The sequence below is a fragment of the Myxine glutinosa genome, chromosome 4 (genome assembly GCF_964187855.1).
Source record: "Myxine glutinosa chromosome 4, kmMyxGlut1.1, whole genome shotgun sequence".
Lineage (NCBI taxonomy): Eukaryota > Metazoa > Chordata > Myxini > Myxiniformes > Myxinidae > Myxine > Myxine glutinosa.
In genome coordinates this window covers 76,167,105-76,180,111 of record NC_136264.1, presented here as the reverse complement: position 1 = coordinate 76,180,111, position 13,007 = coordinate 76,167,105, and the positions used below count along the sequence as shown (strand labels likewise).

At 42.9% G+C, this 13,007-nt stretch overlaps 2 protein-coding genes across 2 annotated transcripts in view; one reads left to right on the top strand and one right to left on the bottom strand.

The window, feature by feature from the left end:
* Positions 1-710: 710 nt before the first annotated feature.
* Positions 711-13,007, top strand: part of LOC137416624 (histone H2B 1/2-like) — a 34,097-nt gene continuing 21,800 nt past the window's right edge. Inside the window, exon 1 of the mRNA XM_078775991.1 lies at positions 711-993. The gene's annotated coding sequence lies outside the window, so the exon portion shown is untranslated. The remainder of the gene's footprint in view (positions 994-13,007) is intronic.
* On the bottom strand, positions 2,287-3,476 carry LOC144891533 (histone H3). The gene has a single exon (XM_078775153.1). It carries the CDS (start codon positions 2,760-2,762, stop codon positions 2,352-2,354), a length of 411 nt encoding a protein of 136 aa, XP_078631279.1. The 5' UTR covers positions 2,763-3,476; the 3' UTR covers positions 2,287-2,351.

Genomic DNA, 13,007 nt, shown 5'->3' with positions numbered 1-13,007 from the left:
AAAGAGTGAAGGTGAGCGGAGAGCCGAGATTTCGGCAGTTTAACCATCAGAGGGTTGCTGGCAGATCTTGTGCGACCTGTAGGAATATTTGGGCGACAGAGCACAGAGAGAGCTGGGGGTGCAAGGCCGGAGTGCTGTGCTTTTCGCTGTGCTTTTCGTGTTACTTCTCATACTCTTGTTGGTGCGAAATGGCGGAGTCTGTTCCTGTTTCAGCAGAACTTTCAACTTCGGCCCCGTCTGTCAAGCGAGGGAAGAAAAAACCTGGCGCTTCCAAGACCCCGAAGAAGACTGACGGCACCCTTTCGGAAAAGATTCTCAAGGTGGTGGGATCGAGCAAGGAGCGAAATGGTATGTCGCTTGTCGCCTTGAAAAAGGCCCTGGGGGCAGATGGCTACAATGTCCAACGGAATTCCGTTCGTATCAATTCGGCTGTGAAGAGGCTCGTTGCAAGTGGAAATCTTGTGCAGACCAAGGGAACGGGCGCTGCCGGCTCATTCAACTGAACAAGGAGAAGAGTGCCAAAGTGAAGAAGAGCACCAGTCCCAGACAAGTTGTGAAAAGCACAATCAAGTCTAAAGCGGCCAAGAAAGCGACCAAAAAGCCAGCAGTGAAGAAGGTGGTGCGGAAGGTTTCTCCCAAGAAACCGAAAAGATCTATCGCCGCCTCTTCGAAGCGATCCAGTAAGTCGCCTGCCAAGGTGAAGAAAAACCTGAAAGAAGGTTCTGCCGAAGACCAAGGGAAAGACCAAGACGACGAAACCAAAGTTCAAACTTGCAACCAAGGGGTTGAAGAACAAGAAGGCGACGCTCAAAAATAAGTGAGAGGAAGGAAAGACGAGAGAGTCGAGGTGAAGTTTCTCTTGTTCCTCCTCGTCTCACTTGCCCAAAACCCACAACAGCTCTTTTCAGAGCCACCACCTCGTTCACTTGAAAGGAGCTGATCCGATGGTTCATAAAATCACTGGTGGGGCCGGGACACTGCAAACAACAACTGGTGTGCATCCTACGTGCAGACATAATAGATATAACCTTTGTATGCAGTATTTGATGAAGTGGTTTGTGAAAGAGCTTTATAAACAAGAGCACGGGGTTCAAATTATTTGCAAGACCAACAAAAATGGTTCCATATTCATTCATAACCTTTGTCAAACAATGACCAAAGAATGGCAAGTCACGTGACTCAACACGCAATGTTAAATATGCACCATTCAAGTGTGTCATCAGTCATCACGTCTACTACAATTACTTTGTATTTCACAAATTACAAATTTCTAAGATCACTTAGTAATTGACCCATTTGCCCCAATGTACAGGAACAATGTCCGACCAAGAAATGAAACTTGCCCCATTTGACATTGACACAGGTCGTTGACCATCCCCGTTTACCTGTAAAACCCAGTGCCTCGTGTCTGGAAAAGCTCGTACATTGCACGATTCTTCGTCCTTCCTTTGAACTAAGTTTCCTCATTCGGAATCCAAATACAAAGTGCTCATAGTATTTATGAACCGTACACTGTACTATGCATATACCTGCATCTCGTCAACGTATGAGCCCAACTAATTCAGACATGTCGATATTTCACAGAACCATCCTGAAGCCCCGTCCCGATCCACCCAGCACCCCCTGTCTCGTTCATCAAATCAATTCTCTGGGTCTTTATCTTTTCCCAGTCTTTGTTAAAAAGAAAACAAAATGCTTCATAAAACACGTCTCTGCGTCTCTTTCTGACACGTATACAATACACACACAAAAGGTCGTGAGAGGTGGCGAGTTCGGTCAATGGTCGATTACACTTTCAAGAAAGGTGTTGTTGCTCTGAAAAGAGCCGTTGGGTGGTGTGGTGCGGAAGGTGTGCACAAGACCTTGGACGAGCGGGTGAAGCTCACTCCCCGCGGGATCGTCGTGCCAGCTGGATCTGGATGTCCTTGGGCACGATGGTGACACGTTTGCGTGAATCGCCAAGGTTCAAAAGGTCAAGGTTCAACGTTCAAAAGATTCTGTCTCATATGCAAATATATGGATCACAGAGAGTTTGGAGGCGGAATCCACAACCTGATGTTCAGTTGTCACTTGTCAATCCTGTAGAGGTTTCGTTGAAACATTGTGAAACCCCATTCTCTGAAGACAGCCAACCTCCACCATCTTGTTCCAACGTTTTCGTCACCGTGGTCAAAAAAGGGAATCACAAAACGCATCTCCTTCCCACCCATATACACATTATACAAACAAAAGGTAGCGACAGGTGGAGAGTTCGGTGAAAGGTCGATGCACTTTCAAGAAAGGTGTTGTGGCTCTGAAAAGAGCCGTTGGGTGTTGTGGTGCAGGTGTGCACAAGATCTTGGACGAGCAGCTTAAGCTCGCTCCCCGCGGATACGTCGTGCCAGCTGGATGTCCTTGGGCATGATGGTGACACGTTTGGCGTGAATCGCGCACAAATTAGTGTCCTCAAACAGCCCAACGAGGTAGGCCTCGCTCGCCTCCTGCAGCGCCATCACTGCGGAGCTCTGGAATCGCAAATCGGTCTTGAAATCCTGTGCGATTTCACGGACGAGGCGCTGAAACGGCAGCTTGCGAATGAGCAGCTCCGTGGACTTTTGGTAGCGCCGGATCTCGCGCAGCGCCACAGTTCCTGGACGGTAACGATGCGGCTTTTTCACGCCACCGGTGGCTGGAGCACTTTTCCGTGCCGCCTTTGTCGCCAACTGCTTTCGTGGAGCTTTTCCACCTGTCGATTTGCGAGCGGTTTGCTTCGTACGAGCCATGGTGACAATAACACAAAATTGAAAAACAACTTTTTCACCAAACGCCAACAATGCGATTAAAACTGCGCTGTGCGCTTTTATTTATGTCGGGAGACGCTTGCGCCGCTTTGCATTTGAGATTTGACTACCACGATTTGCACGTTTTGCGATTGGCTTCCACGATTTGCTCGTTTGCTATTGGCTTCCACGATTTGCTCGTTTGCTATTGGCTTCCACGATTTGCTCGTTTGCTACTGGCTGCCTCAAAACCATTCCCATTCGCTGAAGAATTAAGCCCCACCTCACGCTCCATCCATTGGTCGAAACTTCACTCTCCCCTCTCCATTGGCTAAAATCTGAGCCCGATGTGATCCTCTCCGTGAGGGAAAGCTCCGTCCGCCTTCCCTTGCTCGTTTCTCCCACCAATATCTATCCTGAGCTCCTTTGGGCCTGTTCAGCGCTTCCGTTAACGTGAAGAAGCAAAAAGCAAATCCTTGCCGAATATTTCCATGTGTGTCCCGTGATATAAAAAATTCACTCACGAATCGATTTCAAAATTGGGTAGTTTGTCTTGGTGGGACGGAACTCCATTTTTATTATATTAGTCGTTGTACGTTATTTGTAAATAAAACATTATTGCGATATTGCAGGAACCGCACATTTGGCAATTGTTACATATTTATGTGAATGTATGTAAATTACCATTCAGGTCTTTGCTTATCTGTGTATAGTAGATTAAGGGTTGTTGTGGTTGGAGGGTCAGGAGCCCTTCTGAAAAGCGTCCGGAAACGGAAGTGACCGGAAACGGAAGAGGAAAAGACACGAGGAGGAAAGCGACGGGTAGTATTCTTCCTCGCCCCGCTCCGACGAAAGGTGGGATCGACCTTGCGCTGCGTGGAAAAGCGGCGTTCCGCAGCCCGTCTGGCGAGAGGAATTACCGGGACGTGTACCTGCCCGGTGGAGACGTCAAGTTGACATGGGGCCGTGCATCGACCCCGCGTCTGGCACTGTTCGCGGCACCGTCTAAACAGACGCGTGCGGGTCGCACGTTGGGGCCTAACGCGCCTTGCAAGCGGCGTGGGGCTTTTGGCTTGCTCTACCGTACCCGCTTCGCGTGGCCACGAGGGGCTGCAGCCACGGTGCCTGGTACGATACCTGCCCGGTGGAAAAACGTCCACCCGGAGTTCGTTCAACTGCCCGAGTGCGGCGACGCCGACCAGTATCTTGGTCAGGAGGGGCCCAGAGACATTGTGAGGAGCAGAGACCAAAAGGGGGTCGTGAGTACCGAAGTGAACACACATATATAAGATGGCCATCTTAATCATATAGGGGATTGATTGTGGATTGGGAATTGTGGATGGTTGTTTGCTATTGATTGCTCGGGGAAAATCTCCGTGGTTGTATCATTGAAATTGTATGGTGTCATTACCATTGAAATATATCCTTGAACATCAGTTTTCTCTTGGGTGGAATTCATATGGATTGCGTGGCGAAAGCGCATATATAATACAACTTTCTGGCGAAGTTCCTCTCACGGTCCGGGGGTCACCGAGACCAGGTATTCACCGAGGGGACCACGTAACAGAATTGGGGGCTCGTCCAAATTACGATTTGCGGATTCGCAATTGGGTCTACGTCCGGGATCTAAAAGTGTATTTGTATAAAATAATAAAATAATATTTTTATTAATTAAAATTTATTAATTAAGTATTAATTGGTAAATTTTTGGGGAAATTGGGGTAAAGTCTTGGGTGAAGGTTAACAGGTGTTAACGATAGTCACCATGGCGTTTGTGGCACAGAACTTTGCGGTAACACCGAGTGAGGCACAGTTCCGAGCGTTACTAAAGTCGGACCTCTTGAAATTGGCCAAACATTTTAACTTGGAGGTCCGAACTAATTTGAGGAAGGCAGAGTTGCAGGCCACGGTGATACAATCTATGGTGGGATTAGGAACATGGGACGAGTTAGCCTGGGAGTGGCTACCCGAAGAACCAGAAGACGTGGAGCTCCGGAAACTGGAGTTGCAATTACGGAGCCAGGAACGGATCAAAGAAGAAGAAAGGAAAGCAGAAGAGAGGAGAGAAGAGAAACAAGCAGAGGAAAGGAGAGTGGAACGAGAACTCCAGGAAAGGTTAAAAGAAGAAGAAAGGAAAGCAGAAGAGAGGAGAGAAGAGAAACAAGCAGAGGAAAGGAGAGTGGAACGAGAACTCCAGGAAAGGTTAGCAGAAGAAGAAAGGAAAGCAGAAAAGGAAAGAGCAGAAGAAGAAAGGAAAGCAGAAAAGGAAAGAGCAGAAGAAGAAAGGAAAGCAGAAGAGAGGAGAGAAGAGAAACAAGCAGAGGAAAGGAGAGTGGAACGAGAACTCCAGGAAAGGTTAGAAGGGAGAAAAGCAGAGGAGAGGAGAGCTGCAAGGGACCTCGAAGCAGAGGAGAGAAAAGCAGAAAGGGAATTAAAGGAACGTGACATGGAGCTTCAGCAAGAAATTAAATTCAAGGAGCTGGAGTTAATGAGAGAACGGGGAGAGGCACCACCCTTGCTGACGGGGTCGACACCTAACCAGAAAACCTGGGATGTGGGCAGACATGTGAGGCTGGTTCCACCGTTCAGTGAAAAGGAAGTCGCGAAATTTTTTCCACACTTTGAGAAAGTGGCTCGACAATTAAACTGGCCGGAGGAGGCCTGGACCATACTAGTGCAAAGTGTGCTGGTGGGGAAAGCTCAAGAGATTTATTCGGCGCTACCAATGGACCAATGTGCAGATTATGAGGTACTGAAGAAGCACATCCTCAAGGCCTATGAGTTGGTTCCGGAAGCTTACAGGCAAAAATTCAGGAATGCCAGGAAGAGGGAGAGTGAGACCCATGTGGAGTTTGCCAGGGTGAAAGAAAACATGTTTGATCGGTGGTGTGAGTCAAAAGGAGTCGAGAAAGACTTCGAAACATTGCGTGACTTGATCCTGGTGGAGGAATTCCAGCAGTGTGTCCACGAGGACATCAAAGTGTACCTGCAGGAAAAGAAAGTACCAAAGTTGTGGGACGCAGCCACCATGGCGGATGATTATGCCTTAACCCACCGAATAGGGGTCCACAAACCTAACTCCTCGCCTAGACTTCAGCAGGGGAGTTATGGAACACCCGGTGCGGAGAACGACCTTACCTGGCGGCGGCCTCGAGATGATTATGGGGACAACTATGATACCCCAACTGTTAGAAATCAGAGGGCTACGGGCCCAAGACAAACTTATTTTTCGGGGGGCTCAAGGCCGACCCCGAGGTTCTCCCCCGGGCCTACTTGTGCTTTTTGCCATAAAACTGGACACTTGATGTCCCAATGTTACCTCCGGAAAAGGGAGAACCCGGAACGGAATCAGTCTAGTGCGACTCCGAATGCACTGGCAAGTGTGAGAAATCATTCTTGGAGAGCAGAGCGGGGGCAAGATTCCCCTGTCAAAGGTACGGCGTCCCGGGAGAACCTTGTTCAGGAGGGCTACAAACATTTCATTTCAGAGGGGTTCGTGTCGCTGGATGGCGACCCGAGTAACCAGAAGCCAGTTAGGGTATTGAGGGACACAGGAGCCCACCAATCGTTGATGCTGGAGGGCATTTTGCCATTGTCGGAGAAGACGGCAACTGGGGTTAGTGTGCTTTTACAGGGGGTCGGGGGCTATGTTAAAGCTCCGCTTCATGTCATCCAGTTGAGTTCTGAGTTGGTATCAGGGCCGGTCACCGTAGGCTTACAAGCCACCCTTCCTGTGGAGGGAATCTCTTTTATTATCGGGAATGATTTGGCCGGGGGGCGAGTTTCGGGTAATCCAATAATGGTGGACAAGCCCAGTAAGAAAAATAACACCACTCGGTTAGAGATGGAGATTCCGGGGATCTTTCCATCCTGTGCAGTGACTCGGGCTATGGGTAGAAAGCACGCGGAAGAGAAGGAGGAAGAAAGAGAGGGGGAGTTAGAACCCTTAGAGGTACGGGAAGACAACTCGGAAAAGGGAAATAACCAGGGGAGGGATTCCCAGGAAGTTCGAGAAATGGTAGCGTCTGGAACGCAAGGGGACGTGGAGTGTCCGTCGGAGACCGCGGGGAACGAAGGGGAGCAAACCGCGCTGGTCCGAAGGAGACTAGTGGAAGAACAACACGAAGACTCGGAGATCCAGAGGTTAATTGAGAAAGCCGTTACGGAAGAAGAGGCTACGAAGATACCTGTGGGGTATTTCATGAAGGGGGAAACCCTAATGAGGAAATGGAGGCCCCGGAGGTGCCCGCAGACGATGAGTGGAAAGTTCACTATCAGATTGTGGTGCCACCGCTGTACCGGAAGGAGATCTTGAGTTTGGCACATGAGACCCCTTGGGCCGGGCACCTGGGAGTGAACAAGACCTGTGACCGGATATTGGTACATTTTTTCTGGCCGGGATTGCGACGGGATGTGGCGAAGTTCTGCAAGTCCTGCCATTCTTGTCAGCTGGTGGGAAAGCCGAATCAAAAAATCCCACCCGCCCCGTTAAAGCCAATTCCAGCTTTTGAAGAGCCATTCAGCCGAGTCATTGTGGACTGTGTGGGCCCTTTACCCAAAACCAAAGCTGGACATCAATACTTACTGACCATCATGTGCGCATCCACCAGGTTCCCCGAGGCAGTGCCTCTGAGGAAAATAACGGCGGCAGTTATTGCAAAGGCCTTGATTAAATTTTTCACTTGGGTTGGTCTACCTAAGATCATCCAATCAGATCAGGGTTCCAATTTCATGTCCACACTGTTCCAGCAAGTGGTACACCTGTTGGGGGTGGAACAAGTAAGATCCAGCGCCTACCATCCCGAGAGCCAAGGGGCCCTGGAAAGGTTTCACCAGACTTTAAAGAATATGATCCGAACGTATTGTTTTGAATGTGCCAAGGATTGGGATGAAGGGATACCCCTATTGTTGTTTGCGGCGAGGGAGTCCGTGCAGGATTCCTTGGGATTCAGTCCGTTTGAACTGGTGTTTGGACACGCAGTGCGGGGACCGTTGAAATTGGTGAAAGAACAGTGGTTACTACAGGAGTCCCGGACACCGATGGTGGAGTATGTGTCCACAGTGAAACACCGATTGGCAAAGGCGTGTGAGGTGGCACGACGGAACTTGAGAAGGGCCCAGGGGAAAATGAAGGAAAGACATGACAAGACCTCGCAGATAAGGAATTTCAGTCCTCAGGACCGGGTGTTAGTATTGCTGCCCGTTCCAGGTCAGCCCCTCCAGGCTAGATATTTCGGTCCTTATGCAGTGGAGGAGAGGGTGAATGAGACAGACTACGTGGTGACCACTCCCGACCGACGGAAAAAGCGACAGTTGTGTCATGTCAACCGACTGAAGAAATATCATGAGAGGGAACCGGTGGAAGACGTAGTTCCTGTCTCACCTGTCGTACCGGTGAAAATGGACGGAAACGCCGGTGTGAAGTTTGATAACTTGGATGACCAGGCCTGCCCCAAATTGACGAACACCGAAGTGTTGAGTCATTTGGATGAGAAGTTAGGTCATTTAACAAGGGAACAGCAAGGACAACTGTCCAGCCTAATGTTCGAATTTAAACATTTGTTCACAGATGTACCTGGTCGTACGGACTTAGTATATCATGATATCGAGGTGGGGGAGGCCAGTAGTGTAATAATGTTGCTTCTGGGACACCTCCGTTTAACATGGGAAATCCCTATCTAATGTCATTTACCCCCTTGTCTTTTTCAAAAATCATAAACACCTCTATTTCTCCCACCCTCATCTTTATGAACCTTTTGTCTGTAGTACCTATCCTTAATGTTGTTCATTAGACCACTCAAACACTACAAATATTTGTTTTCTCTTATAGACCTATCATCCTTCTTCTACATATCATCTGGCAGATTAATCTTTGACCCACTCAAACATTGACCCATTCACTTCCATATTAATTCTTTCCCTCCCTCATTGCCCCTAAACACCTATATTTCTCTCACCCTGTTCTTTACGAACCTTCTAACCTTTTGACATGTTATCCTTATTCATTAGACCACTTAAACACCTGTGATCCTTCTGACCTCATGGACCTTTTAACCTTTTACTCTTAATATCATCTGGTGAATATAACCCACTCAAACAACGACCCTACAAATATTTGTTTATGCGTGGGAAATAATTTAATTCTCCTACAACTCTCTTCACCATCTAATATATTAACAAAAAATATGTTTGAGTTTGGTTCTTTATTAAGATATTTTAACTGAGCTAAGATAAAATGGTAAACCTCCCTCAATGTTCTTGCTTGAGCGCCTCCAGTGCCACATACCATTTTTAAATTAAAGTATATATTTTCCTGACAACCATCAAAGTTTTCCGTCCACTCAAAAATATTTCCATCTTTTTTACCCAATTCACCGGTATTTAAATTAATTCTCTTATTTGTTTTGTGAACTTTTTTACCAGTTGCCTTTTCAATTATACCTATTTGATATTTTTCACATTCATTATGTTTTCCATTTATATACCAAGGTTGATTACACCTCCACTCTTTAGTCTGGTTGATACTTGGTTCTATCATTTATATAATAGTAAAAAAGGCGGCGGTAGCCCGTTAAAATCCCCAACCCCCCCCCTTTTTAACTTATCACTTATATATATCTTATCACTTATATATATCTTATCACTTATGTATATCTTATCACTTATATATATATCTTATCACTTATATATATATCTTATCACTTATATACTTATATAACCATAAGGGAGACTATCAATTCCATTTTCTAAAATAAACCTCTTATCATCAAAAGCCCCCAATGCTTTCTTATTTATCTCTTCTGAATATAATTGATGTTTATAACTTCTTATTCCATTAATCTTTCTAAACTCTTCTTTCTTTGTTGTTAAACAGTTATAATAATCCTTAAAGTTTATTGTTTCTTTAATAACATTTTTCTTTACACCTTTTAACTTCTTATCAGTCTTTTCAACGTTATTCACAATGTATTTATAAGCATAAGCCTTTGACCTCAATCCCACAAATTCACTCATAACATTTCCTCCTAATTCATCCTTGAACTTTCCAATCACCTTTTTATTTTTAGAAGAGAACAACTCACTCTCTGGACTGTAATTACTCGTGTCATAGATATTAATGTCTCTTTTCATGTCTGAATAAACATCGTTGGTATTAATTTTCAAAATAAAACTATCTGTATCCATATAAAGTAGATTAACATCATTTTGATATTTCTTCCTCAAGTTATTATAAAAGTAATCATACATTAATGACTTTGATAAATCAAGAATTGTTGTTCCAATATAAATAGGTTTGTTCATTTCAATACTCTCTTTAATCAAATGGATCGCACAAAAGTTCTCAGTAAAGACCTCAGCTCGAGTAAAACTCGGTCTATTAATTAATTTTGATGCTTGTTCCCAAGATGTTGATAGTCTGATATTTTGTCTTTTCCTCACATTCTCCATAGTCTTACCAAAGACCGCATTATTCATCAATTTATAAAAGTCTTTCTCAAAATCTGTTTTTGACTCTGTTCTTCTTTGTGTATTAAAATCAATGTACCCCTTTAACCAATGACTTTGATTGAACTTTAGAACCCTATGGATCTTCTCTACTCTTAGACCTTTTGATAAATATTGTCGCAAATTTCTTTGGTGTAGAACATAATTTTTCTTGTTATATAATGTAGTAAGTAATTTTTCTGTTGATTCACCTATATCAAACGATCGTTGATAATCACTCAACCATTCTTTCTTTGGACTTGCTTTCTCACAAGCAAATGGGAGATCTTTGTGTAGGTTATGGAGTTCCTCTGGATATTTTAAATCAATTTCAAAATAATAACCAACTTTTTCTTCATCCAATTCTTTTTGTGTAGAGATACATACATCTTGTAAAACGTTTTTGTAGTCTTTTTCCTTTACCCATCTAAGTTTTCCATAAGGAAGAGCCTGAGACATTGCCCAGCCATACAGGTTGTTCGCGTCATAGTACATCAAGTAAGAACTCTCTTTCGTTGGATCATAATTTGGAAGATATTTGTTATTTGCTTTTGCGTATCTACTCGAGCAGACTTGTGAAATTCCACCTCTTTTTGCCTTTTCAATCATCAAAAGCATATCAACATCGGTTATCAAATCCAAATCTTGTTTTGTCATTTTCAACATCGCACTCCAGGCCAATCCAGGTGCTGTGTAGTAGTGAGCAGGATCCAATCCATATCCAGTGCGACAAACAGATCTAAAGGCTTCAAATACATCGGCCAATAAAAGCACATCAGTTTTGAGATACAAATCGTGATACTCGCCAAGATTCTTGATGTTATATTTTTCCCAAACATTTTGTGCGTGTACATAATCTTTATCAGATATATGACTATTATTTAATTTGTTATAGAAATTTTCTTTTGAAGGAAGTTGTGTTTCATTGAATCTCTCAAATGAGTCCATATAGTCATAGGGGTAAATTCCCTTTTGTGTTAGAAAATCTTTATCTAAAAAATACTCTGAAAGACATGGAAACTCTTTTAGATTTTGAACCAAGTTAACCAATGGACTTGCCATGAATTTAAATGTATCAAGAAATCTGATATGAGTAATAGGAGATGTGTGAATTGTTTTTGTGAATGAAATGTATTTCTGATCCGTGTTTGGAATTGCTGAGATACTTCCAGAAGTCTTTGAGAGTTCCTTGATAAATAGATGTGTATCATAATGAGCGTTGTTATGAAGAAAGACAGGAATGAAAGAGGGGAGTTGATAATTAATATTACAACTTTGATGAGCCGGACCTCTATATTTACCAGTGAGATGACAATGGTCTCTAACCTTTAGACCTTTACCAATTTTCTCCTCACAAATATGACAGACATTGTTTTTTATAAATTCCCTTTTTTCTTTACTTGTTAAGGACATTGGTTTATTGGTTTCTCTCATTATCTTGGTTAATCGAACACAGTCTTTTTCTAGTCGTTTCACAAACTCCTCTGGGGTATTTGAGCCTCTATACATCTCTAACTTGTTATATTTATCACCAACGGATGATTTGATATAATAACAAAAACCACAAGGAGTATGTTTTTGATATTTATTTGTGTATGATTCTTTTGGATCTTGAGAAGCAGTATCAATTTTTTCTAAAATACTTTCAAAATCAGCATATATAACAAATGGATGTTTGATCTTTTTATTTTCATCTTTGAATGTGATCTTTGAGCCTTCTTTAGGCATATTGATTACCGTTGATTTATGTTCGCCACAATAATTTGAATGTTTATCTAATCTTTCTTGTGAATTGAAGAAGTTAAGACAACGCAAACAAATATATATTTTATTTGTTCTCTTACAGACTTGTGGTTTTATTAATTTAGCAATATCTTTGATGTATGTATAATGTGAATTTTCGTCTGAATTAAAATATAGAAGATTAATATGAGTTTGTTTACAATTGTCAGAAAGCTTTAAAACCTGAATGTTGTTTGTTTCTGTTAGACCATAAACATTAACTGATAAATTATTCATCTTTTCAAATTTAGGAATATCATTTAAAGTCATCGGAAACTTTAGATCTTTCGTATTTAATGTATTCTCATATTTTTTATAATGAGATACTCTTTCATCATGAAAATGTGGAGGATGTAAGTGTGCTAAAATAGACCAGAGAAAACATTTATTGTCTTTATTTTTGATATTGATAACTGCTTTTCTATTTTTGATAACACTGGGTAAATCAATGTAAGAAGAAGCTTTTAGAGGATCTGATTTAAGAATATGAATGTCTATGTAAATAATTTTTCCTATATTGAATCCACTTCCTACGATTGAATTATCCACATCTTGCTCTTGTTTAATAAGTTCATCATAGACTCCTGATGTTTTAAAATCTTGATATGAAGATATAAAGTGTGGCTCAGTTCTCATGTATGGTGCATCTATAACTCCTTCATCCTTTGTCATTTCTAATTTTACTCCCATATAAAATTTAAGTGGTTTCATTTCCTTTAGTGTTTTTTCAATCAACGTTTGAACAGCAGGTTTAACTATTTCTACAGCATCAACTATAGACTCTGGTTCAGGAGGTTTGAAGTTAAAGACTCTTATTTTAATATGTCCTTTGAATGCTCCATCAGAGTTTTTAGTTGTGATAAAATTTGATAAATGTAGATTTGTTTTAAGATGTATTTTGAAGCCTTTCTTGAGGATATTTTTATTACATGTAGAACAGTGTTTTGTTTCAGGTGGAAGAGGGGAAAGTTTGTTTAAAAT